Here is a 27,305-nt window from a genome sequence, read left to right as displayed (position 1 = left end):
ACAATTTAATTGATATAGCGGATGTTTTCGTGTGCTACAAGTTTACCAATGTATATGCATATAGTGTAAGAGCATAGCCATATAAATATGTGTGTGTCGGGTTTTGGCGAATCGTTTTCGCGGTCAAGTGGTGTACCGTGGCATTGGCAAACATCGAATTTGAATACATGAGCATAAAAAGAAATAAAGCGCAATTTGTAAAATGACTCGATCCTTTTGTGCATGGTTGCATTGGATTTCAGTTAAATGTGTATACAAACATACATATGCGCACACACACACACATACAGAGTGAGAGATTAATGTGTAAGGCAACGCAATTGGTCAAAAGCTCGGCACAAAGGCTGCTTGTTGTCTCATTGTATTGCGGTTGATTGTCGACATTCAACGTTCGAGATTGCAATTCAATCTGGCCGCCGTGCAAAAGAGCATAAACCGTATAAGGGTTTGCTATTGTTTAGACAGTTTACTAATTGCGAAAAACTACTCAACTGGAATGCCCAATTTAACTGCAAACTTATGCACATTGCTATTTGTAGGTCGTTATGCCGAAGAATTTTCGCCCGAATTGCTTAAATTTTGTGTTTCATTCAGAGTTTTATTTCACTTTCTATCCGTTTCTCATCCGGCCGAGTATCTTTTGTCGAGTTTATTCAGCCAACAAATTATGCGAATAATAAGGCTAACAACTACCCATTGCGTCTACGTAACTTTCGTCTCTGCTTTATCTTCTCTAAACCGATTTCTTTTTTGCTGGTCGCAAAGACAGTTCTAAAACTATTTTCATTGTGGATAGGAAAAAGTTACGACTCACTTACCTTTTAAAATGATGAAGATATAAAGTAGAATATGATAAAAGCAGTTGGAATCCATTACTCTCTCTCAGTGATTCAGCCGAGATAGATTTTGTGTGTATTTTGGTGTTGCTGTATTTTGTATATACTTTTTGTTGTTGATGATGACGAAGATGATGATGGTAATGGCGATGGCAATGATGGTGATGATGGTGTTGATGTAAATTGATGGTCGACGTTTTGACGTCCCCGTGTGCCTTAGTGCAAATGATGTGAAATAATGGTCTTGAGCTAAAACTGGCGATGAGAGTTTTCTGGTGGGTGGCACAGAAATGGAAAATTTGTTGCAATTTTTCTCGATTTGTTTGATTATCGTCGTTCAACTGCACGCGTCCTGTCCCTGTCTTTCTTTAAATTCCTCAAGTTAAAGCCGTTTAGAGCTCGATTTGTTTTTTTTCCCCTTTTTTTGTTCGTTCGTTTCGCCTGTGATAAGATTTTGAATAAAAGAGTTGTTGGCGCATACACTTTTCTACCGACCACACAGCTCTTGCTTATTATTTTCTTATTTTTTCGCTCGGTATTCTTTTTTTGTTGGTGGTGGTGTTGGTGTGCTTCTTTTCAACTTTATCGCAATGACTTGCGGTATTTCATCTAAAGCACGGCAGTAACTCTTCTTGAACACAGTCGAATGATTGAAATATAAATGGTTCGACGTATATACAATGCCTTCGATGCCTTGTGGGCTTCGGTATGCTTTTTTATGATTTGAGGCAATCAGATGGTGTTTAGATGATGAATGCGATGTGACTGAATGTGTGAAAGCTGATTTTTCTTGTTAAATATATTGATATCTTGCTTCACTACTGTCTCGTTGTTGTTATCGCTGTTACTGCTGTTGATGTCGTTTATATGTGTTGTTTTTCGGTTGTTACTTTCTCACTCTTTTATTTTGAATCGATGCTTATGTCTCGTTCAATTGAATGTGTTTGTTGAAGATGCATGTGTTGTCGGTTGACTTCAATTCCAATTTTGCTTCTATTTTTTTTCACTCTCTAGATATTTGTCACCGTGCACAAAATGGGCTTTAGTTCAATGGTTTGTGCTAGATCGTTGTGGCTTTCAATGGTTCCCTTTTTTGCTCTCTTTTTTGTGTCTCTTTTTCTTTTCAAATGAGATGCAAATTGAGTTGAGTGTTTGTGTCTTTTAAAGTGTTTTAAAGTGGTGAAAAATCACCAGCAGATCGAAAGTGTGAATAATGATTGTATGATGATGATGATTCATAAAAGCCGTCTCAATAATGCCTATGGGGGGTAATCGTTTTGCACAGGTAAAGAGATAGAAAGTTCAGACCATAGAAAGAATAAATGGATACGTGTGTATATGTGCAATTGTGGCCTTTTCTCAGTAATTTTTACCTAGCTGAAAGGTGTCTCCGCTCGTTTGACTACACTTTGACAAAATCTATTAAATATGAAACATTTGAGTGTCTTTTGTAAGCGACGTTGTTTCGTTGATGTGTGTTGTTGTGTCGAAATCAATTTGTTTGTTGTTGTACGGTTCGCAGTACCCTTTTCACCGTTATTTTAATCGTTTTCTCGCGCTTATGAATTGCCACGCTTTATTTTATCTATGATGTCGGTCCTTGTGACGCTGGTCGTTTCGATGAGCTTTTGCTACCTGTTTGCTATTTTATTGTTGATTTACTTGTGTGTCTTTGTTTTGTGAATATCACATTGAATTCGTTCGCTGGCACAATACAATCTAATTGGCAGTAAAATTACAAGGTGAAAGAAGTGCACGCACACATATACCCAAGTGGGATACACAACTAAATTGTTATTGTAAACGTTGTTGATGCTGTTCTTCTTTTTATTCGCCCGTTGCGATAGAAGAAAATAAAAATAATAATGAGAATTTTAAATGAAAGAGGAAAAATAGAAGAGATAAAGGACAGCGTTGTTCCTTATATGCTAAGAGATGAAACGAATCTCTTTTTCTTCTCTATTTTTTTTTTCGTAGTATATTCCTTTGCTCAGCGTTAGCGCTGTATTATCTTCTGATAATGTATTTCTAATGATGACATCGTTATATTTATTTTTGTCGGTTACGTTCTTGTAATGCTTAAATTCGCTTCGACTGTTCTAAAGATTGTTTAAAGCTGAATACCGTCGCCGTTTCCACTTTTTTCCTTCTTTTGCGTTAGCTTAGTGTTTTTGTGTTGTCGTTGTTCGTGAAAGTAATTCTTTTTTTATTCACGTTTCTCATCCGATTAACTGAATCGTGTTCATTTATTTTCATTGAAAGCACACGTACGCATCATGTGTACACACACCCCATATTTCGTGAGATATTCAGTGCTACCACTATTTCTATGCCACTTTTTGACTTAACTGGTGTGTGTGTATGTGTCGATGCCTCACTTCTTGTTAACGGATAAAATTTGCGGTGAAAACTGCTTTTGTGTGCAATATATGCAATTCATCCACGTTTTGCTTTATGTTTGCTCGAAAAAAAAGAGAACGTGCTGCTTTTCGCTTCACATGTGTACTATGTTAAGTCTGTTACTCTCTCTGCTTGCAAAAATTTGTCGTTTCTTTTTTGTTGTTGTTGCCGCCGTCGTCGTATTTTCAAACTGCGTTTGCACACCACGTTTTTTCTCTTTCTTCAAATCCTTGCTGAATACAAACTTCATTTATGCCCAGAATATCTGGATGAGTGTTGACATATCAAATTGTGCCAATTTTAATTTGAAAAACAGCAGAAACAATATCCATTATTAGAGTAATTACGAAATCCCGTACATACAGCTAAAATGCGAAATGGAAATCCATTATATACACAACCGCAAACAAATCCGGCACAAAAAAAAAAACGAAAGAAAAAAGAAACGAACACGAGCACACAAAAACTGGATATATTATACGAATCAGTTGAGAAAGAAAAAGAAAAATTTAGCTACGAGCGCGCACACACAAGAAACAAGAAAAAATTGAAAAGAGAACACGGAATTCGAACGATAAGCAAGCTTATGATTGGTTGAATGGATTCGTTTTCCTTCTCTCTTTCGGTAGGTATAGATATCAGATTTCGTTTCACGTGCGTTGATTTCAATTTTTAGCGCGTAATTAAAATCCACTACTGCCACACAAATGTACTCTCTCCTTGCTTTCGCACTCACTCACTCTATTTAACACTAGTTTTTTCTCTTGTGGCTACTATTTTTTCCACACGCACTTGAATTTCGAAATGCAGTCTTCGTCGTGTTCGTCGCTTTGTTTCGATTAAAACTGTCATTTCTCACTTCCATAGTTCAGTTTCAGGCTTCATTTACAAATTTCATTAGGCAAATGCAGTTCGCTTTTTTTTGTTTCTGTCTTTCTCGCTGATTCTTTTTTTTGTTTTACTGCATTCCGCGTTTATACAATGAGTTTCTGTGTTTATTACGTTTATTTTGTTCATTTGATTAATTGCGCAGAATATTCTTTATTTCAATGATATTACAATGCGTGGTTCAATCGATGATGTCATCTTGAGTATCATTACTGCGGATAAATTTATATTTTACACACCAAACGGGGAAAAAATTTGATTTTTAATCTGATTTCAATTTTAATTGAATAATTTTTGAATATTTCTGTTTATCATTGTGCAAATTATTTAGGTTTCTTATGTTAATTTTTTTTAACTCTCTGTCTCTCTCTCAATCTTTTTTTTTACATTTAATTATTCATATTTCACTGAAAATTGTTAGGTTTTTCATTCGAAAATCCTCCACACATGAACAATTATAATAACATTTGATCATAATTTCCTGTTTTCTTGTTGAGTATGTTCGACGCGCCCACCGACTGCATACGTGTTATGTGTATGTGTGTGAAAATACGAAAACATCCAATTCACAAATCGTACCTAAAAATGAGATGGAAAAATGATAACATGATAAAATCGTATGTAATTGAATTTCGTTTTTTTTTTTTTGTTTCAAATAGCTAGTTTGTCATTGGAGGTTAAAATTGGCACACATCCAGTGTGTTTAATTAACAAATTTAAAGTTGACCGCGATACACATTCAAAATGAATACTTAACAAATCAAAAATTCATTGTCTATTTCCCTCCATACCTCGGGCATATCCCGAAACAACACAATCAAAAATATTAAATCAAAAACATGAATTCACTATTTTATAGTTACTAAATAGGCGAATGAACTGGTAAAAAAGCGAGCGAATGCATGATATTTGGAATAAACATTGGTAAATAATGTCGATATCGTTGTAATGAAATGACAATCGTTGTGCTGTTGTTCACAATTCGTGCATATCGTTTGGTTGCTTATAAACGTCTGAAATGAAAACCATTTTAATGAATATGATTTATCCGATCGCTGTGTAATTGCCCTGGAAAAATAATTAATTCGTTTAAATGTTGTTGATTGTTCGTACAACAACTGGCATAAAATGAAATTTAATATTGTTGTGATGACACGTGATTTTAAATTGCATCGTGTATCATCAGTTGCAATGTATATCGCAAACGAAACGTTTATAACGAACTTCATGTTGGCAGTCTCTTTCCACTTTATTTTCTCGTCACTTTGATTATTGTTGTTCATTTTAGTGAATGATGTAACCAGACAGCCAGGTTGCTACCTAGGTGAATCAACGCAATTGTCGAGCTCCCTTTGCAACACATATATGAACTCCCATCTGATTTTCAACTTTCGTGACGGATTGATGACAGCAGATAAAAAAGCACACACACACACATCCATTCCGTTCTGTCTGTATATTTAATTGCATTTTACAACAATTGATTTGAAAATCAAATTTTGAATGCAAAATGATATAGCAGATACATGTTGTGCAATCACATTTTTATTCATGTGTGCATATTTATGTGGATGCGGTTTGTTCGTTCGTTGACTTGCTACATTCGTCATTTGCACTCAACTCACATAGTATATTTATAAACTGTTGCATTTTCATGCAAATGTAAGTTATTTTTTGGGAACGAGAAAAATATATTTGCCACCAATGGCAAATGAACTAGAGCGAACTGATGAACACAATGGTAATCAACATTGAGAGATCAACAACGAGAAACCAATTCAAAATCCGTACTTTTCTACATGGTCGATACATTTATTTATGTATAAAGTTTAGTTGTTGAGAGACAGAAAATACCGCAAGTGATAAATTGAAATTTTGGCAGCGTAGTTCGTTCACAGGAAACTCGCATTTTGTGAACAAACAAACCAGCGAAAGTGAATGAGTTTGCAAATATATAGAATATTATATTATTTATGCATCTGTCTCGTTGATGCAGAAAACCGAACATACCATTCAAATATAGAAAGTTGTGGAACTGAGTGTGTGTGTGTATGTGTGGGCGCGAGTATATCCCAATAGTTCAGTGGAGAAACAAACAGAGTCCAATGCTATCGCAATGTTTTCTGCTTCGTGGCCACCGTGAATTTCACATGGAATGTGCAACGAGAAATGAATTAAAACGCATTTTCATAAAAAATGCAATAATATCACCAACCCAGAATCAAACACTACTATTCTGCCACCTATTTTGGATGTGGGAGCATGTGTGCGAAGTAGAGGGAAAAGGATTCAAGATTATTTGAAAATGGATTGAATGGAATCTTCCTCTCTCTCTCGTTTTTTTTATTCATTTTCATATTTCGCTTTTATTATTATTTTTTTCTACTATTGCAATTTTTTTTCTATTTTTCCGTTGCATTCACGCTGTTTTTACCGTTGTTGCTTTTTTCGTAGTCGTTTTCGTTCTAGATATTGTTGTTGGTAGACATTTGATTTGCTGTGATTTTTATTCGCTTTTTTCACCAAAGGTATCATCATAGTTTCATTCCAATCTTGCTCACACCAAAAACTATTTCTCTTTCTCTATATTTCTCTGAGTTTTTTCGTTGTATTTTTTTTTTTTTTTTGCATTTATGCTCGTGACAGTATTTGTTGCTGATGGTGATGGTGCTTTTTGGTTTTGTATTTTGGTTGCTTGTTTGTCGTTTTCAGTTCAGCAAATTCATTTGTATCGAAGCGATATTTCAGCTTTTTTGGTCTTTTCTCTTTGGTCTATTTCTTTAGCATTGCCATTTACAAAAAAAAAAAAGAAAAAAAAAGAATAAAATAAAACGAGAGAGATGAAGTAAAAAACAAACTCTCTTGAAAAACGATTCCAGTGCAAACGTTTACAAAACACACAGCAAATAGATCGAACACACAATAAGACCGATGGCACACAATCCGCACTCAACACCGTACTTATTGCGAATGAAAGTGGATCGTGGAAACTCGACAAACTGAACACAACTCAAGCTTCAGTATAGCTCATTCTCTCTATTTCTTTCTGTTTCTATTTCACTTGTACGTTTACAAGAGCTGCTTTTGCTCGACTCGATCCCACATACCCTCACACACTGCAAAAAAAGCAAATGGCAATGGCAATACACAAATCGCATGTTACTCCATGCAATCAAGCAAGGGAAAACAGTGACTGCATATATATACACCACTGAACACAACAATTCGATGTTATGCATTTTCCGTCTAAGCACAGAAATCGCAGTTTTACTTGCACAATTTCAAAGCATTTTAAACGGATGCGCTTGCTTTCATTTTCACGGTTGTGCCTTCATCCTCCGTCGACGGTAATAACAATATACAACGAAGATGACGAAGACGACAGCAGGCAACACAACAACACAAAAACATTCCACCGTATTTCATCGTCAATTCTTTTCTCTTCCGTCAGTTTTCTTTGTACAAGACATGGCGCAAAACATAAAAAGAAACTTGATTCCTTTTTTCGTTGGTTTGCGTTTCTGTTTCACTTGCTGGTTGTGTGTTCTTGTCTTGTTATCGCTTGAGTTGTTGCACAAAACACTTTTCGATTCCTTTTCTGTATGAACTGCGACGACAACAACATCGACGACGAAGAAAACATTTATAAAAATTTATATGCCTATTTGGTCTTGAGCACTTGCTGTGTGTGTATACATTTTTTTTGCGCGGGTTTCTATTTCGAATTGTATGCGAATGCAACGTCGTGCTCGCGCGAAAGGGCTGTAAAAAAGGTTGTTGTTGTTGTTGTTGCCAATTTGGAATGGTTTTTTAGCGGCTGGAAAATCTTCATAATATGCATTTTGCATGCAATAAATTTCAGTTGAGGCGCGCTGCTACATGAATACTTTGTAATGGAGTAATAGAATTGGGCATAAGAGTGCATCATTGCTTGCCGAACAAAGCACGGGAAAAATGCCATTTCGTCATTCTTTTCTATACTTTTTAACTGTGCCAATGTGGAATGTGTCGCATTTATAGTGCAAAATGTGTTTGGGCTCGAACCCGTCGACTCGACACTGCTTCGCACATAAAACGGAAGAAAAAAAAGCGAGATTGAAAGAGGAAGAAAGTGAGAGAGAGAGAAAGAAAGAAAGAAAAAAAGGAACATGGAGACAACGATAAAGGATATAAAAATTCAGTTAGAGAATAAAACGAGCTTATTATATTATAATTTAAACATGTTTTCGTTCTATTGCGGGAATACTTGAATGGTGAACTGATTTTGTGTGTGTCGTGCACTACCTCGTCTCCCCTCTCAAGATCCAATTCACTCGTTTTTTTTATATTTTGCCATTCATTTTTTTTCTCTCAACATAATGCTCATTCACATGTTAGCATTGTTTTCGTTAGGTCGTTGTCTTTGTGAATATTGTGATTATATGTACGTTTCACATTTGTTGCATGTGATTGGCTTTTGTGCGGCATGTGAACAAGCAAAAATCTAGTTACGATGATAGTCTTGTACAACAAACTTATATGCAATGACTTTTATTCCATTATATGAAGGAAAATATTTGAGATTTCCGAAAAGAATTTTTTTTTAGTTCCCCTCGAAACATAACGAAATCACTTCGCCGGAAAGATGGTAAAACGGATGTTGCATTGACGACACGACTAGAATATGAGCGAACCCATCAAAAAGGACATATTACGTTTTATGCATCGATTGAACGAAAAAAAAAATGATTTTATCTTCTTTTTCAATTTGGAACATGAAGCAGGAAATAAAATAAGATCAAAAGAATAAGCGTAACATAACTTATCATGTTGATGTTATTTGAATTTAATATAATGGCGTTTTTGTCTTGTTAGAAATGTTTTCGAACAAAAAAAAAGACGTACACCTTTCAAACAATGTCGAATTTTTATTTATACATTGAGTGTATGTGTGTTTCGCGTATTGCCAAAACTTTATCTATATCCATCCGTTCAAACTCATCAATTTTATTTAACTTTTTTTTTTATTCTTTTGTTCTGTCTCGTTTGTGTGCAATTTTTTTATTCTCTTTGCACCGATGTGTGTGCGCTTCTTTTTTATGATATCGCAATTTATTGTGCTTTTAATACAATTGGCAAGAAACACAGTGTACCCATGTGGCTTAAACTAAGCTCTTATGTTATACACGAATTTAAAACTATGTACTCGATGTCAAATAAATTTAATAAATGCAACAATGCAGCAGTTTTGTTCGCCGTGGCTAAGCCAAGAGTAAAGACTTTGATAAATTGCTCGGGCATCTCACGAATTGAGCACCTTGCACTAGCAGCCGCCAGCATCACCACAAACACCACTACCACTACCGCTTGTAATTCGTTAAATCTATATGTGTGTGTGCTTGAGAATGAATGTAAAAGAAAAATTACCGGAAATTGAACAACAAACAATGACACCAATGGGGATGTACACGTATGCGATCACACGGGGATGAATGCTTCAATGATCGAACGCTTAAAGTGTGGCACGACCAAATGAATAGAGCAGATGGAATTGGTGCCAACAAAATATTTTCACGATTACATGAAGTACACAGAATCAAGTGGAAGAGATAAAATAAAAGAGTCGAGGATGGATGAAGTGGATTGGAGGTCGGGTGAATGAGGGAGATACAATGAAAGAGCTAAAAATCCTTGAAAATACATTTAAAGAATGTTGTGTTCGTGCAAAATCGCATTGTGAAAAAACACCAACGCAAATTCTATTTAAAAAGAAATACAAGTTTATAACAATACCACAAAAGACAGCAACGAACCAAAAAAGCAACAGCAAAAAACAAACAAACCGAATGGAAGGGCTTATTGCGCACACATCGACCAAAGTTAAAATCTCACGTGGCTCCAAATAAACTACAGATAAAATTAGCTAAGTGATTGTAATCGTGTGCGAGGCAAAGACGAAATCTTATACGAAGTAACACGAGAACAAGACAAAACATACATACACACTTTAGACGTTTAGACAAAACATGGGGAAAGTGTGAGAAGTACACAGAAGATAACAACGAACGACAACGACGACGAGAAAAAAATAACAAACGATTGAAAGGAGACACAACCGTGAAGAGAACGCACACACACACAAGTCGGTCTAGATGACAAGAGTAATAATAGTATTTGCGTGTAACTTTATAGCACCCTCAAAGCTTTCGTAGTTCATTTCAATCTAAAAAGTTCATATAAGCCACATAATTACGTTAAATGTTATTAGTTTTGAGAATGAATAAGTGTTTTTCCCTCAGCCGCATTCGGTTTTAGTTTTTCCCATTTAGCCCGTTTTTTTTCTATCTTTTCTATTCGTTTAATGTTTTAAGAGGCTGTACGCTGCTCCCTCTCTCTCTCTCACACACACACAAACATACTATTTTTTGCAATTCTGTTGTTGATGGTAGTGTCTCTATGCATAAAATCCGCACAAAAACCTTCATGCACACATTTCAATTCGTAAGCGATTTCATTATGGAGAGGATGGCACGAACGTCTGTTTGTAATTTAAACTAAATCCAAAGTACACTCTCACAAATGCTATAGCCTATTTTTGGTTTTTATGAATATTGCTCGTTCGGTGTGAACTCTCTATCGTTCGCGTGAATGGATTGTGACTCACTTTTTTTTCCATTCTCTTGTTCATTGTTGTTTTTGTTGTTGGTCGTTTTGTGAGTTCGTGTTGTTTGTGTTCAAATGGATTTTTTTTTCATTTAGTTCGAAACTCTCGGTTTGCGATCTAACTATTCAGTTAGCTATCTCATTTAATAAAATAGTTGAAAATGCATGCAAGTTTTTATGCTTTTTTGTAACAACGTGATTTTCCTTCTCTCTCTCTCTTTCTCTTGCTCACCACTCTTTGTGTTTCAAGTGCATCTAATAAACGATTCGACAAGCAACCGATTGCAAATAAAAAGCGTGAACATTTCTAGCACGAAATCATACAGTACAGAAAAAACGCATTTCGCAGGAAATTGGAAAATAACGAACCCAGTGAATAAGCAACAAAAAAATAAACATTTCGAATGAAGAAAAAGTCAGAGAGAAAATTAGCAAGCAAGAGGTAATTTAAAAAATTTCTGTGGAAAAAAAAACTTTGCAATTTGGAACTTTTTATGGGGAGCATCCTTGAGAGAAAGAGAAAAAGTAAGTTTTGCATAACAAAAACATACCGAAAATACCGCACACATACACACTCATACCATTATGCATGAATTTATACAAATCCATTCAATAAATATTGCTTCGGCATAGCTAAGCAATTTCTTTTCCACGCGTTTTCAATGTTTCTCTGGGTATCGTCCTCGGGTTTCCCAATGCCATTGTTGTTATCGCCTCTTTTGTTTGTTATACAGTTTCCTCTGAGTATACTCTTCCGTTCCCTTTGTCGCTCTTTCATCCCATCAAAGCAAACTCTCGCTTTTTCTTCATTCTCGATTAAGAGCATTCTCAAGATAATGCTAATAACGAATTCGAGCTGGCAAATCCAATAGGTAAACGACAAAACGGAAAGATAGAGCACAGCAAAATGGCAGAGAGACACGATTGGGGGATGTAGAAAGGTACAAACTAGAGAAGAACCACGTTGATTATATTTATATTAAGGTGGAATAGAAACAACTGGCTATATCCATATTTTACAATGTGAAATACTCATTGCTTCAGCGCATTCGGCGAATATACTTTGGAAGAGCTAGAATGAAAAGAGCGAACAACAAAGAGAAAGAGAGAGAGAGAGAGAGAGAGAGAGAGAGAGAGAGTAGTTAGAGCTTGACAAAGATAGTGCTCGACATTGATATCCACTAACGACTATTACACAAGACATCAATATTTTATGTGGCATTTCGTACTTATAGATAAATTTCACATTGAGTGAAGCGGTATGAGGCTCATTATGCATATTGTGGCAAATACACAGACCTTTCTACACAAATAGAGAAAGAGAGATGATGATGACGGTATAATACTAAATTTATAACATATAACACACAACGCATATGCATATCAACATTTTTTTCTTGTGGAAATGAAAATGTAGAGCAACAAAAAAGAAACCACTGACGTTGAACCGAAAACTGGGCGCGCTTAAGAGTGTTGTGAAAATATGCAGAATGCGACGTAGATTTATAATATACGAGGATCGGAAATCCGTGTTTCTTTTTTTTTAAATCTCATCTTCATTCTTTCGTTTTTCGCTCGACAAAGGGAAGTGCGAAGTAAAAACACCAAAGAACACAATAAATATTACGTTAGCTGATGATGACGATGATTTTGTTGTTATTGTTGATTTTTTTCACCTCTTCAGTCTCGCTCCCGTTGTTTCAATCAGTGCGAATAAGTGTGCGACATTGAAGGTGTCAACAACATATGTCTAAATGCTTGAGTGCTCTTGCTCCTATGGGATAAACGATATAAAGTTAAAAACAACGGCACTCGAACACACAACACCAGAAATGTAATGAACGAAATTAGATTGTGTTTTCTAACTGTTTATGCTTGATTCATTTGAAACTCTGGTTATGCCATGGAATTCACTTCAATGCCATTTCATTTTACATTGGGAGCGCGCATACATGACAAAATATTGTCAACTTTGTAATGCGTAGCTTGGATTGGTACAAGAGTTTCCCACGAAGCACTTATATGTTAACATTACAAAATCATTTAAAGCGCACATATGTAACTTTTGTGCTATTTTCATTTCGGCAAACGTTTTGCAGTTGCGACCGAATCATTCCTTTTATCAAGAAAATCACATTCTTTTTCATGTATATATGTGTGTACACTGTACAATAGTTTCTGGCACTGATGCAATTTTAATTTAAAATTTGTTTGAGCTTTGTGTGCTTTACCATACGCACAAACGTTACATATCGTTACTTCATGTAATGGCACTTGCTTATGCTCAAACATTCCAAGTTTACCAAGTTCACTTCTTCCTATCCTCATAATGCTATACAAATACATAAATACATTGTATGTGTGCCGTTCTCGTGCACAAACGTGATTTTAATTCAATAAATGTAAATAAATTTATAAATGTATGGTTTGAAGATCTAGTTGCGAATGTGCACAGATCTATCTTATGCACGGTAGATAGAGACAGATAGAGAACAAACAATCAGTTTCAACTTCGATACGGGATGCACGATACAAATACATACACACACAAACACACGCTATCTTTCATTTGGTTGATTCATTTTTTTGTTGTTGTTCCTGTTCATTCGTTCAATTCCAATATACGGCCGTGATATATTTTGAAAGAGATAGATAAATGGATGCAATTCACGTTTTACTTCGGAAAATAGGAAGAGGAAGACAAAACGGAGATGAAGAAATGGAGCACATTGATTTTATTATATATTACATTAAAAGATTCGTATCAAATCCAATCCAAAACCATCGAACGAGTAAAAACCATCAGGCACCAGGTAAAAAGAGTATGTATATGATGTGCCATTCTTATTAGATCGATATCATATAGAATCTATCGTTCATTTAATAAAACACAAAGATAAATACCAATAACACACAAACTCATCATGAAAACACACGAAGTAGTAGATGCAGTCGATATTCCATCAATTTGTGACGATCGAAAGCTATAAGCTTTTGCCAATTCTACCGTTCAATTACGATATTTGTTTATTAATGGTTTATGGTGTATAATGCATGTGTAATGTGTATGCATTATTCATTTTTTGTTCAGCATCAGAAACAACAACAACAAAAAAAATGTTGTTGTTTTTTTGTCAAAATTCCAAACACGGCGAAAGAACAAGAAAAGTTTTTAAGCTTCACCAAAATTGGAATGCGAAGTAGATTAAGTCCAAATAATCCAGATAGATTTGTTTTGTCTTTATCTACTGGTTGAAGAAAAACATTCAAACACACATGATGCGCAATCAACATTTTCCTGTATCATCCAAAAGCATTATTAATATAAGGTCGTCTTACCACAATCATCCAAATATTAATAATAATGATAAATTCCTGGTTTGAACATTTCTAATCAATTATATGTTGTTGGAAGGAATTGTATGTGTTTGTGATGAAAATTGTTGGCCACTTTATGTCGTTGCCGCTCATCTATTCATTTGTGCAAAACGTAGGTGGTGATGATGACAACGACATTGATGTATATATGTATAAATGAATGATAAATCCGGATCTTCTCTCTGATAGGTGTGTCATTCAGCTTTTGCCAAAACCATCTTTGAATATATGTGTCAAAAGCAACAGACATGCATGAATATCGAAAGAGCATGAAAGAGAGAGAACAACATAAAACGGGGAAAAGCGAGAAAAGCTGAATATGCAACGAAAAACGAATTTTGGATAATAAAACCGCGTTCTTAGCTGGTATTCCTCATCGCACCAAAATGAGAACGAATCCCGAATTTGTCATGATAAAAAGCCATAATATATCATTGCAAACGATGAATATGCAGAGAACATTTCTATTCTTGACTTCATATCTCTCCCTATCTTATTGGATGTTGATGGTTGGTGTTGGTATTACTGTCGGAAATCGAGAATTACAATCTCTCAAAATGGTTTGGCTCCCCAAAAACACATGAAATCCATCTACGCACTTGTTCACTCTCCTTCGCTCTCGTTCTTTCCCTTATTCTCACTCACTCTATCTCATGCACCATAAATAATATACCAAGGATAAGTTGGAAATATCAGCAATGCGTTGAGAGGCGCCTCAGCGTTGACAGTTACGGGATCTTAAATACAAATTAATTATGATTATTATTATTTTACGTTTCACATCAACACAGCACATACAATAATATGTATGAATTAACACGTTGAACATACATTAATTGAGTGGCTCGGATATACACAGCTCTCTCCCTCTCTTTCTCTCTATAGCAAATAATATCGAGTTATATCGAGAACAACAGACAGAGAAAGTGAGAGAAAAGTGGTGAGTGCATGTGAGAATGAATAAATTGCATTTGCACATCGATGGTGTTCGAACATTTGGTTGTTTGAAATGGCAATATGAAATTTCGCAATGCAAAAGCGACCGTTCATCAATGGAAATAATTTCCTGAAATATGAAATTTTACTTTGATTCATTTTCCCATATGAGATTTCATCATTTAACTTCCATCGTATTATGAATGGCTTTTGTTTCATCAACACATCGAACAAATCTTGATCTAGCCAAAAATTAATATCGATTTTATCAAATGGGAATTTTCAGCTCTATTGAATTTCGAAACTAATATCCATTTACAATTGCCAATGGTATAATAAAACATAAATCGGATAACCGCTTGCGTTGTGCTCTTTATGTCAGGACAAGAATAACAGTGAGAGAGAAAGAGAAAGGATAATGAAGGGAAAATGGGGGAAAAGAGAAACGTGAAAGGGTAGCAAGTGAGAGCAAACAATTCTCTAAATAATAATCATGAATATTTGAATTGATTAGAGCATTTATCCATATTTAATTCTTGTGAAACGGAGCATCGACTGTTGCCGATGGAAACACTATAGTTTCGTTTCGAAAACGTTGATGGCAACAATAACAATGCACAACAGTTATTAGAATTTATATTGTCGATTTAATTATTTTTATTAAAAGTTTTCGCAATGCAAAACATGCCGCCCAATTCGCTATTTTAATACCATAATCATCCAAATGTGTTGTGCATTACACGTATTTTTGACTGGGTATGTGGTGTGTCTGTCACACACATCACGCATGTTACAAAACCATTTGACATATAAAACAAAAAAAAATGTTGTAATCTAAACATACGGAGTTTTATTTGTTCAATTGCGACTGTAAAACGTTCAGCGTTGAGCATGCCACATATTGAACCCGCTAAATTGCGGCAACATTATAGAAATTTGCAGCAAACCAAACACTATGCCATCAGGAATGTGGAATATATTCGTGAAATGTATACATTATTCAGAAATTAAACAGTGGCATAATGTGTATAATATTGAATGAAGGGAAAAAAACCCGTATTCACAATCTAATATCAAACACCTAAATAGTTATTGCGCATCAAAACATAAAATAAATTGATTGAATTGCCTATTTTATTGGCAAATGATATGGATATGTGCACATATTTTGGCAATAATAGAAATTCAGAAGTTTAAGAGTAGGAAAATGGCAAGTGATTGTGCGTTAGCAAAATGATTACATTTTTGGATGATGATGATGATAAGGGTGAGGCGGAAATGATGCGCGATCGAATGAATGGACAAAATAATAAATTTGAATGGGACAAAAACGAAAGATAGAGAGCAAGATGCGGTGCGAGAGGATAAAAAATAAGAAAAACGGGTGCGGCCAAAAGTATTCTGGATTGCAAAAAAAGGAGAATCCATCGCTTTTGCTATAACGCTTGTACATAAAACAACGAATTGTTATGCTTGCTTCAACAAAGTGACATTTATTTGAGTTAAAACTTTAAGTTTCATCCGCTTCTGATGACTCCAGCTCATCTGTTGTTTTGAAGCATTCAATTCATAGAGAACTGTGCTGAACTTTACTTTGGATGTGTGTATATGGGGCACTGTTGTCGCCCGTTCTTGTTTTTTTTTTATTTCTTAGTATCTTAGTGTTTTTATCTATTCACTCTTGCCACTTTATATCAATGTTTTTCTTTGCGACAACCAGAGTGAATTTTGTCTTTATCCTTGTTTTCTTCCTTATTTGAGCTATACACAATTTATGCCTATACACACATATACACGAATACATTAAATACAAAGACACACACACACACACACGACCTCAACATGCTCACGCTCCATTGCTTTGCAAGGTTTTGGCATTCATCTGGTTTGCCATGTTATATGATAATCTCAATGGGGCACATGGGTGCTTTCGATCGAAAAACTTTATTCGCTAATCGGAAACACACAACGATTGAAATGACAACGATGAAAATGATTATACGATGGGAAATGAAAACAAACATCGAAAGAAGACAGAAATGTTGTGAAACGAATCATAAGCAAACAATATCTTGGAAAGCGAAAAAGTGTGTGATGAGGCGAAACGAAAATACATAATAAAAATGAGACGAGAAAGAACAGTGACAGCTGCAATACAGAATGGCATTTCATGACACTTTCGCGTTTATTTGCTAAACATGCTACGTTAACTGTTCAAAATATGTAGACGAAATCTGATCAGAATGAAACGTGAATACACATGCACATACGAAAAGAGGCAAGATAATTCGGTTCGCGTTCAAAACAAACATAAAAGAAAATCGAATAAAGTTATCTTTAATAAAAATTAAAGAAAACGTCTCTCGTTCACCATAAAAGGCACAAGTGTACAACAAGCATGAGAGAAAACAGCCTACCAACAACAACAACAACAAAATAAATGAAAGACGAGAAAATAGAGGTATATGCGTTTACATGCAAACATGCGCTCTCAAAAACAAACGTAATCAAATCATTTGATTTAATTCTTTTTAAATGTTTGTGTGATGAGCAGAATATGAGAATATACCACAATCAAGCCGAACACTGCTTTTGGATATATGCTTTTGATTCGTTCAAATTTAATGTGGTGTGTGAGTGCCCATGTGTATGTGTGTGTTTGAAAACGAGCGCGTATATTTTATTGGTTGTTGACTTTGACAACGATCCAAAACCACGGCATGCCAACATATACAAAGAGGAATTGTCAAAACTCCCCAACATTTATGTGTGCGTGAACATAATATGTTTTTATACGAATGAATAAAGGTTGACATATAACCAACTTCATGCTAGTGCTATGAATTAAATTTTGTGAATTGATGGAAATTGTGAAAATTAAATAATAAGTGAATGTTTATTAAAATATTGCTAGTACAAAAAATGTTTAAAAATTTATTTTATTCTAAACAGATTAAAAAATTCCAAAATAATTAGTTCATTTTTCGAAATATCATAGAATTTTCAAACATTATTTTCATTCCGAATCTACTAGTAGCATGAAGTTGGTTATGAATGGTTCGGTCGAACAGCTTTTTTTTGACATTTTGTTTTGTTTGTGTGTGAGTAAAAGAGTATAAGAAACTGCGTTAGGGACTTTATAAAGGCATTTGACATTACCTCTTTGTCATTCGTTTGAAATGTGAGCTTTTGTACGTATGTGATTTGCGTGTATACATGAAAATAAAATTCGTAAATAAATGTGTTTTTCGCGAAACCATTATACTCTCGTACATCTTTTCATCCATTTCGATTTGTTGAATTTTGTTGAAACTGAGTTCGAATGGGAAATATGTGAAGTGCATATGGATGAGGCTAAGGATATAACATTGAAATGGGATATATTGCGGAAAAGAGCCATTAAAATGCGCCGTAGCTTTTTGCATATAAATTAGTTCATAAATTTTATATGAACATATGAATTTAATATTTAGATTAATTAAAATTGTTTATGTCATAACAGATTTATTTAATGTTTCTGCAAACACATTTCGCCGATATTGTCTCTCATATTAAATAAACAAGCATCACTATCACCAACGGATCACTGTTCATTTCTTGGATTTTTGTAATGTAATGTAGCATTATATGTTGCTAATATTGCTGTTTGACAGCATCGTACAGTTGTCCGAGCACATGTATTTCTCATTAGTTCGCTTGAAATGCACATCTCTAGAGTCTCAATTTCAACGGAATCACTGCGATATACACACAACAAATATTTTGCTCAGAGAAAATGATTCACGTACAAACAGAGATATTCTCTTGGTCGATACAAACGAAAAGCTTCGTCATTTCTGCTGTTACTGTACACTATTTCTTTGCTCTGCTCAATCGTTATATTTCACTCTAACACGTTCTTTTTTCCTACACGTATCTGTGTATATTGTATTGTCGCCGTTGTACACAAATATTACCAGCTTGTGATCGCAAAATAGCATGACGATTACAAGATGATGTAGAGTACAAGCAACACAGGGCGACACAAAAACATCGAACCCAGCACCAAGCAAATGGATCACACATATAATATTGTTCCATTGACATGGTTGAATTCATTGCCATGTATTTTGTACATTTGGCTTTTTCTCTGTGCACTTTTTTTTCTTTCTTTAGTCTCTCAGTTTAACCAGATATTAAGTACGGATGAGAGATCTCCTGATGTGCTTTGTTTTCGTAATGGCAAATAATTAAAAATCACGTTTTATGTAGAACATATTCCAGTTATGTCTTCATTTCGTTGCTATTGCATTCTGTTTTTTTTTTCTCCATCTCTCGCTTTCATTTTTATTCAATGCATTATTCTTTCACATTTAACCTAGCTATGTTACTCTTTTTTTATTCTAAATTTTTCTCTCTTTGGTTCGTTTTTCTTTCTTTCTCTCTCACTTTTCTTGTTCACTCTCGATGGACCAATACAGCGCCGCGTTTTGTCCATTTTTCATATTTTCACAGCGGTGATGTTCGCTCCATAAGCTTCAGTCACTTGCGTGACTCTATAAAATACACATCGAAAGACACATTAGAGCCAGAAACTTTCACCTACATAGCTAGTTCCAATTACGCATAAAGTGCACATCGTATCAGCTTGGCAACATCAACCAACGATAAATTATGAATGTGATGTACACGCGAGAGTAAAAAACTCACGTTCCAAATTGTTTGCATATTAGAAACTACGGTGTAAAATACTTTCCTCTACCGTCACCTCTATTTTACCAAAACGAGATATGAAATGTGTTACAGCGAAGAAAAAAAATGAAGAGCAAACGACAAATGGAGAAAAAAATATTAACAAATAGCAATATGATCAAATCGTGCTCAACAAAATTCCGTGAACATGGTACACAACTACAATCTTTTTCATTTGCAACGCTTTGTAAAATGTCTTGTTCGTTTTCCTCTTGGGAGAGAGCCCACAATTTAGAAAATGTGAAAGTCCTTCTGCAATTACTATAAGTTATACATATATAGCAAGCAGAGCGAGAGAATAAAAAGAAAGAGGAGAATAAAAAACTGTAAAATGAAATGACTTTTCTTTTTGTTTGTTTGTTTATTTATTTGTTGAAGCTTTGTCGGGAGCTGACTTCTTTTTTCTTGTGCTAAATTCATTTTGCCTTGCAGAAATTTCTGATGCGTCTTTTGCAAACCAGTGTCTAAAATGGAAGCAGTTTAAAACTGCAAAAATCAAAAGAAATGAATTGCAAACAAAACATTCTTAACATTAATTGTCCAGTTTGATTCGATAAATTTAAAATAAATGAATTTCGAGTCAGGTATTCTCATTAACAACTAAAAGTTCGAGCAAATTCGAAGAATTATTGACAAAGGCTGCAGACATTTCAAGAAGGCCATTCAAATTGCAACGATTTCAATTACAAATGCATACAGACACACACAGAGAATAGCATTTCAAACAATTCAAATGGTATTCGATTGTGAAATGCAGAAAATTTGACAAAGAACCTATTAAATATTTACATATTTAAAGTCATATTGAGATGATCAAATGAAATGTTCATACCCACTCAACCATCATTTTCCAAGCAGACAGACTCTTTGAAGCATATTTCCAGCGTTTACAGCAGACAATATATTGAATTAACTGGTCAGTTGAGCTGACAGTACGTTAGCCAGCTAAATGGGCTAAAACAATAGACGTTATTGTTTTAATGATGAATCACTTTTCTTGTTTTAATAGAAGTGATTGTTCATTATAACAATAACTTCTATTGTTTTGGTCCATTTAGCTGACTAACGTACTGTCAGCTCAACTGACCAGTTAGTTCAATATATTGTCTGGTTTACAGTTGTAATAATTCAAAACTTTTGAAGACCCGCAATTAAATGCCGGAAGTGTAATTAAATTTCACCAACGATTTGAATAAATTCGAATAATTGCCCATATTTTAATAAGCACTGATGAAGTATTTATAATGTATGAAAAAAGGGGAGAGTTAAGAATGCATGGCATGCATTCAACTCATTTTGAAATGAGGTGGGTAAGTGTATTCAGGCACTGAAAATATTTAAGAATGTTTTAAAAATGTTGCTTCCTCATTCGCAATGAATCACTGGCTTAACGCTGTAGCGCGGTAGAAAATAAAAATTAAAATACCCAACAGTTCGTTTCATTTGAGAATGAATGGATCCGAAGACTATTACGCGACAACATTGCCACAAAAGATACATGTTGAGCGTGGATTCAACTTCTGTGAAACACGATGAAAAGCAGACCAACAGAAAAAAAAGTAAAATGAAATGAAAATAAACTGTAAACAGTAAAAATGGAAATAAAAAAATGCGCGAAAATGGAAATTAAAAAGAAAAAAAAAACTATACGCAGGGCGACGATAAGAAGTTTTTCTTTCTGTATCTCTCTCCCACTACGTTTGTTTTTTTTTTTCTTCAGATTTTTTGCGACTTAGTTTAGCACTCTCTCCCTCTCCCTCTCCCTCTCTCTCACATACACTCACTCTTTTTCATTCTAGCTGTGATCTATTTTACGATGTATTTATTATTCAACCATTTAATTCATTTTCATCGTTTATTTGTGTTTAAGAAGTTCCACGGTCTAACTGTCATCATCATCGTTGTCGGTGTATACGTATATATCTCTTTTGCTAACGGACCAACTTTTACACTAAATTATCGATTCCATTTCGCTGTACTTAATTCACGTAATTTTATTGTGACATTCACTTTTTTATTCCACCTTTTTGATGTGCACATTTTGTCGCTAAATCGGTGTCTCGTTTCTCTCGGTTCATGTGTTCGTTGGCCACATTCGTTTTTACATGTTACACTTTGCCCGAGTGATATGGCCATGCAAAGATAATATTTGTCGCTACATTGACTTCATTGTGGAAAATGTTACGTTTTATGTAAAATAGGGCACTATTTAAATGCAAATCGCGATTTTGACTGTTCACCGAACTTTTCTTCGTCCATTTGCCATTTAGATATTGTAAGAAGTAAAATTTTGCCGCGCGTACACACAGTCAAAGGTACTAAATGCCATAGAAACGTGGCCATTGAATGCAAAATGTGGCCAATTAAATGATAAAGCAGTGAAAGAGAACAAGAGCCAGAGTGAATGCATCAATGAGAGATAGAAAGAGTGTTACAGAAGAGAATGAGAATGAGGTAGGGAGGTATACACCATGAACTATTTCCAATCAACAGAATTGTTGTTGTATACATATCGCTCGCTTCACAAACGTTTGCCCCTTTGAGACTTGGCGCGTTCGTTTAACTTTAGCAAAAGTTTCGGATTAGGAATAAAGTAAAACTTCTTGAGTCCTTCTTTTTTGACAGTTTTCAAAGCTTAGATTCAAAAATTGACGAATATATATAAATTTTTTTTCGTTATTCTCCTCTTTTTGCACCACTTTTCTTCTTAAGAGGAAAGAAAAAAAATAAAGCTTGAGAATATGTTTCAAGATTTTTTTTGTTCAACATTTTTTCTTTTTGTTCGTGAAGTGTGTGCTTTTGTGCTCTTTGTTTTCTCTCATTTTTCTAAATTCGAACGCAATCACCATTTTATTTTGTTCGACAATAGCGAAACATACAATGTGATGATTTCAGGGCACGGTTCAAAAATACCGTTCCACTCCCTTTCATTCAACATCGTTCGAAACTTTTTTTTGCTTGTCTCTCGTTCTATCTACCTCTCCCTTAAACACACACACACACATAAAATGTTCATTCGCATTAGCTTCAATATGGTGTGGTTGTGTACGTACTTCAACTCTTGTTCGTCTGCGTTTTCGTTTCGATTGCACAAACAAATTACATGTTTTACGCGAGTCGAGTTAGAAAATGGATAGAAATGTGTATGCGATGTGTATTAATTTTGATTATCCTCAAGCAAAGTTCATTAAACATAAAATATTTTCATTTTCGTTCTCGTTCTCGTTGTCGGCTCTTTATCTGTGCGTTTTACTCTCTCTCTCTCTCTCTCTCTCTCTCATACATTTTCTCTGTCTTTTTTTTATACTATATTATTCGTTCACTGAAAATGTTGTTGTCTCGCGTTCGTGCGATGTTTGTCTTTTGTTTTTTTTTTTTCTCGTGTTTCTGTGCGCTTTTAATGGTGATTTGGAATTCGTCACTCATCGAAACTCGGCGCACATAGCGCATACATGTTATATATATTAACCTTTAATATGTGTGTGTGTGTGTGTCTGTGCGTGCACAAAAGCACCTTCATCGTTGTTGATGATGGAGCAGACGACTATTACACGACGGCGAGAATAACTCTCTCTCTCACCATCAAAATCAAACCAAACACAACACGACGGTATCGCAATCACAAGCAACAGAATAATATCAGGCAATGAAGGATGTGCGTATTGACTTTATTTATGTGGATACAATCCGAATATGCCAAATAGAAAGAAAAAAAACACATGCACACACACGAGCACAACAGTAAGATGGGAAAAAAAGAATAGAAAAGTGAGAACCGAAAGCACAACCAAAGAAAACAGAAAGATTTTGTTACATTTGCAAATGTCGTACCCGTAACTCAATACGAGATGCGAATAGAACAGAGAATGTGAGAGAATTTTGTGTGTATATGTACATTGTGTGAGGTTTCATTTCAGGTTCGTTGATTCGTGTTGGGTTTGAGTTTGGGTTAGAATAAGCCTAACAACAAATCATATACGTACACAAGCATTTTTACATGTACCATACATAGTATATACATTCGAAAAAAATGTAAATCGAAGCTGAAATGGTCTCTGGTTTTGCTGTTTAGCTGAGAAAAGAATAGCTTTCGTCTCGGGCATAGGCATAAAAATACTCACACGCACGCATACAATCATAGAAACCCCCTCTCATCCACAATACCAATCATTACCATCAGTACGAAGCGGATGACGGAGAAGAACGAGGCAAACAAAACCGTCGAAAATAATGAATTGTATATATTCAAAGAAATCATCCAGAAAAACAAAAAAGGAAAATGGAATATAGAGCCAGCAGCAAATGTCGTTATTATATCAGTGTTAAGAATGGAAAAAAAGACGAACAGAAGAAAAAAAGAAACAAACAACATGAGAGAGTCTTCAAGAAACAACATTGATATGGGAAAAACAAAACATGCTGTTTCTTCTCATTCGTTCATTCCATTCGTAATGTGTAGTTAGTGTTTCTTTTTTTTTCTGTTTCTTTTGCATACGCGCGATTTTTATACTTTCTTCGTTTTTCGCTTGGGTAGTTTATGTGTGTACACGAACAACCAAACGTAATGAGGAATAGAATCAAGCAACAAAAACATAATCACCCTCCACTAAATAAACACACAACACCTACACCCACAATGCCATAAAAGACGAAATGATATTAAACGTAATGAGATTTCTTTGCTTGGCGGCAACTACAACTGTCGCTACATTCCATTTATTTCGACTGTCAGTTAAAAGCGTTGTTTTTTTGACACTTTTGAAGAAATAATATGGTTATTCATTCGATTTACGCTTGCTACTGGTTGAATTGATGTGAATGACATTATCGGTCAAGATGCTTTTCAAATTGAAATTCATGTGTGTGCGTGTGTCCCATCACAACACACATACATATATAGAAAACAGATTTATTTGATACAATGGCTGGTTGAACAAACACTGTTGTTGGGAATGACTGAAGTAGTTTTATCATTTTCGGCGGACAAAATGTGTTGCGTTTATCTTTTGAGTACGATGTGGCTTTTTTGTGAGTACCGTGTTCGTACTCTCTTGATTTCGATGCTTGAACACTAGTTGGACTATGTGAAAGATTGATAGCAATTTTTGAGCATAGATTTAGATTTGTTTTTGTGTGCGTTGTTAACGGACATCCGATAGAATAGAAAGTCTCTATGTGTATATAAAGGGACAGAGACAATAAGTGTCATGGCTGTTGTTATTGTTTTTGTTGTAGTACCTAATTTGATTAGTATCAAACGATGGCAAAAAAACCTTGTTTGTCACAGTCTCCTCTATGAAAACCATCGACCATGTTATATCCGTTACGTGTGCCTATCTGCGTTGAAAACCCTAAAATTTTTAATCAAAATCAACAGCACCATTCAATTTACAAATGTGAATTTTCAAGCGTTCGCACTGAGTTCACGAGAGATGAGATGATGATGATGACGAAAAAAAATACAAATTATATGGCAGACAAGCAGTCATACACATGCATGTACCAAATTCAACCTGAAACAAATAGCGCGTATTTGAATGGGATAGGCCATCGAGTATGGTTTCTGAGTACGGTTTAGTATTGAGAATCGATTCGAGTAAATAAACACATTTGGCCGATAAAAAACCAGTGCATGAAGATAGGCAATAAATTTATAAATAAATGAGTGAAACTGTTTGAAATGAAAAGAAAGTGAAATTACCAGATCCCAGAGATAGATTTACTCTCACACACACGCACACACACACACACTCCCAATTCTTTGACTTCGATGAGAGTCAGGTTTCTTGCAGAAAATCACTTTTTTTTACTCTTATTCTTCAACGTCTTTTAGACCAAACGCAGACTATAGCGCGCGCAAAACTCTGGATATTAAATTCACCAAAAATTTCGCTCATTTCACCATAATGTGATAAGTGATTTACAAACGACTGGTTTTTCAAGAGTATCGAAGGAATTGAAAGCTTTTTTTTCTACTTTTATTTCACTCAAACGCTAAACGCTTGAAATATTCTTTTATTTTTTTCGATCCATTCAAATAACCATTTCGTTGTCTGGAAATGAGGAAAAAAGAATATGGATACGTGTTGGCTTTGTGTCTGCTGTAAAATTAAATCCGTTTCTTTTCCCTCGTTTCTTTTTTCTTCTTTTTAAGTGTGTACTTACGGTGCGTATAATTTTTTGTATATTTTTTTTTGTTATTTTTATTTGGCAACGATATAAAATTCCAAAAGTGTATCACGCAACTCGTCGTATTCACTCGCAAATTTTTATTTCAATTCCATTTCAATTTCGAATGGAGAACGTTCTTCTCGGTGTGTTTTGTTTTTATTTTAATTTCAGCTTTGTAGGTTTTAATATTGAAAAATCTTTTTCAGAATGCACAAAAACGCACGTGATCAAATATCATTTAAAAAAAGAATATGTAGGACTCTTAATTCCGTTCTTAAAATGGGATTTTTTTATTTAAATATGTGTACAAAAAGAAATTGCAATAGGGAAAAGGAGATATAGATGTATATAACAGAATCACTATTACATTACACTCACGTCAATTTACGTTTTTCATTTGGGTGTCTTTTGTGTTTTTTTTTCCATTTTAATACCGAAACTTTTCGTCTATTTTATTTACACTCGATTGGATTATGTTAACGTTTTACTTTAAATACATATATGACTTGCTTAAATCGCTTTCGTCTGATCAAAAACTTATGGCTTGCTCTCTTCGGCGAAACGTTGTACGATAGCTTCTGATAACTGTTGTAAGCTGTGTACTTTATAATTCTTGTTTGCTATTTTGTTTTTGGTATTTTCAAATCCGCGCAATCAATTTCAATTTATACTTTCTTTCGCTTTGATTTTTGTTTCTCTTTTGGTTAAACCGATTTTATTTAATATATATGAAACTATTCGAAATGAAACTAGAGACAGAAAGTGAGAAAAAAAACTAATTTAATTCGAAAAAAAAAAACAGAAAAAATCTGTCTTTTTAGTTTGAAAAGAGAGACACGCACACTACCAATGATGACTGACTTTCAACCACCTCCAATTTTCGCTGTTCAGTCTCTCGGGAAGCAGCAGCAGCATCACAGTGAACGAAAATCCGTACGCTTTAGACATCGAAACTTCGGTGTTTGCTTCGCTTTTACTGTGTTGTTTATGTACGAGATTGAATATATATAAATTGAGCGTACGAGAGAGAGCCAGAGGTATAGAAAGGGGGCGAGAGAGAGAAAAAGCGGACCAGGCAAGCACGAAACTTTTTTATCAGTTGTTCGCGTGCGCGCACTCTGTTTGATATGATATCGTTTCGTATTGTGTGTATATGCTCCAGCATCCATCTCTAAATACATGCACATGCGTTCGATTTGGTGTTGCTGCTGTTGCCATTCAATCTAGCCATTGTATACTTATATACATATTTATAGCATGTTTGGTTATCATCCACATAGTCGAACTTTTATATAGCATTGTGTCATTACACAGCCACATCCA

At 34.8% G+C, this 27,305-nt stretch overlaps 1 protein-coding gene across 1 annotated transcript in view; it reads right to left on the bottom strand.

The window, feature by feature from the left end:
- The window catches only part of LOC116340878 (neuronal acetylcholine receptor subunit alpha-7), an 85,717-nt gene extending 58,987 nt beyond the window's left edge, over positions 1-26,730 (bottom strand). Inside the window, exons 1-2 of the mRNA XM_031767607.1 lie at positions 26,361-26,730; positions 819-4,703 (exon numbers count right to left, since the gene is read on the bottom strand). Of these exons, the coding sequence (XP_031623467.1) occupies positions 819-873 (55 nt within the window). The 5' untranslated portion in view covers positions 874-4,703; positions 26,361-26,730. The remainder of the gene's footprint in view (positions 1-818; positions 4,704-26,360) is intronic.
- Positions 26,731-27,305: the final 575 nt, after the last annotated feature.

The sequence above is a fragment of the Contarinia nasturtii genome, unplaced genomic scaffold (genome assembly GCF_009176525.2).
Source record: "Contarinia nasturtii isolate CC-2019 unplaced genomic scaffold, AAFC_CNas_1.1 Cnas_scaffold_695, whole genome shotgun sequence".
Classification (NCBI taxonomy): Eukaryota; Metazoa; Arthropoda; class Insecta; order Diptera; family Cecidomyiidae; genus Contarinia; species Contarinia nasturtii.
Note: the sequence above shows the minus strand (reverse complement) of the source record. Positions and strands in the feature narration are given on the sequence as shown.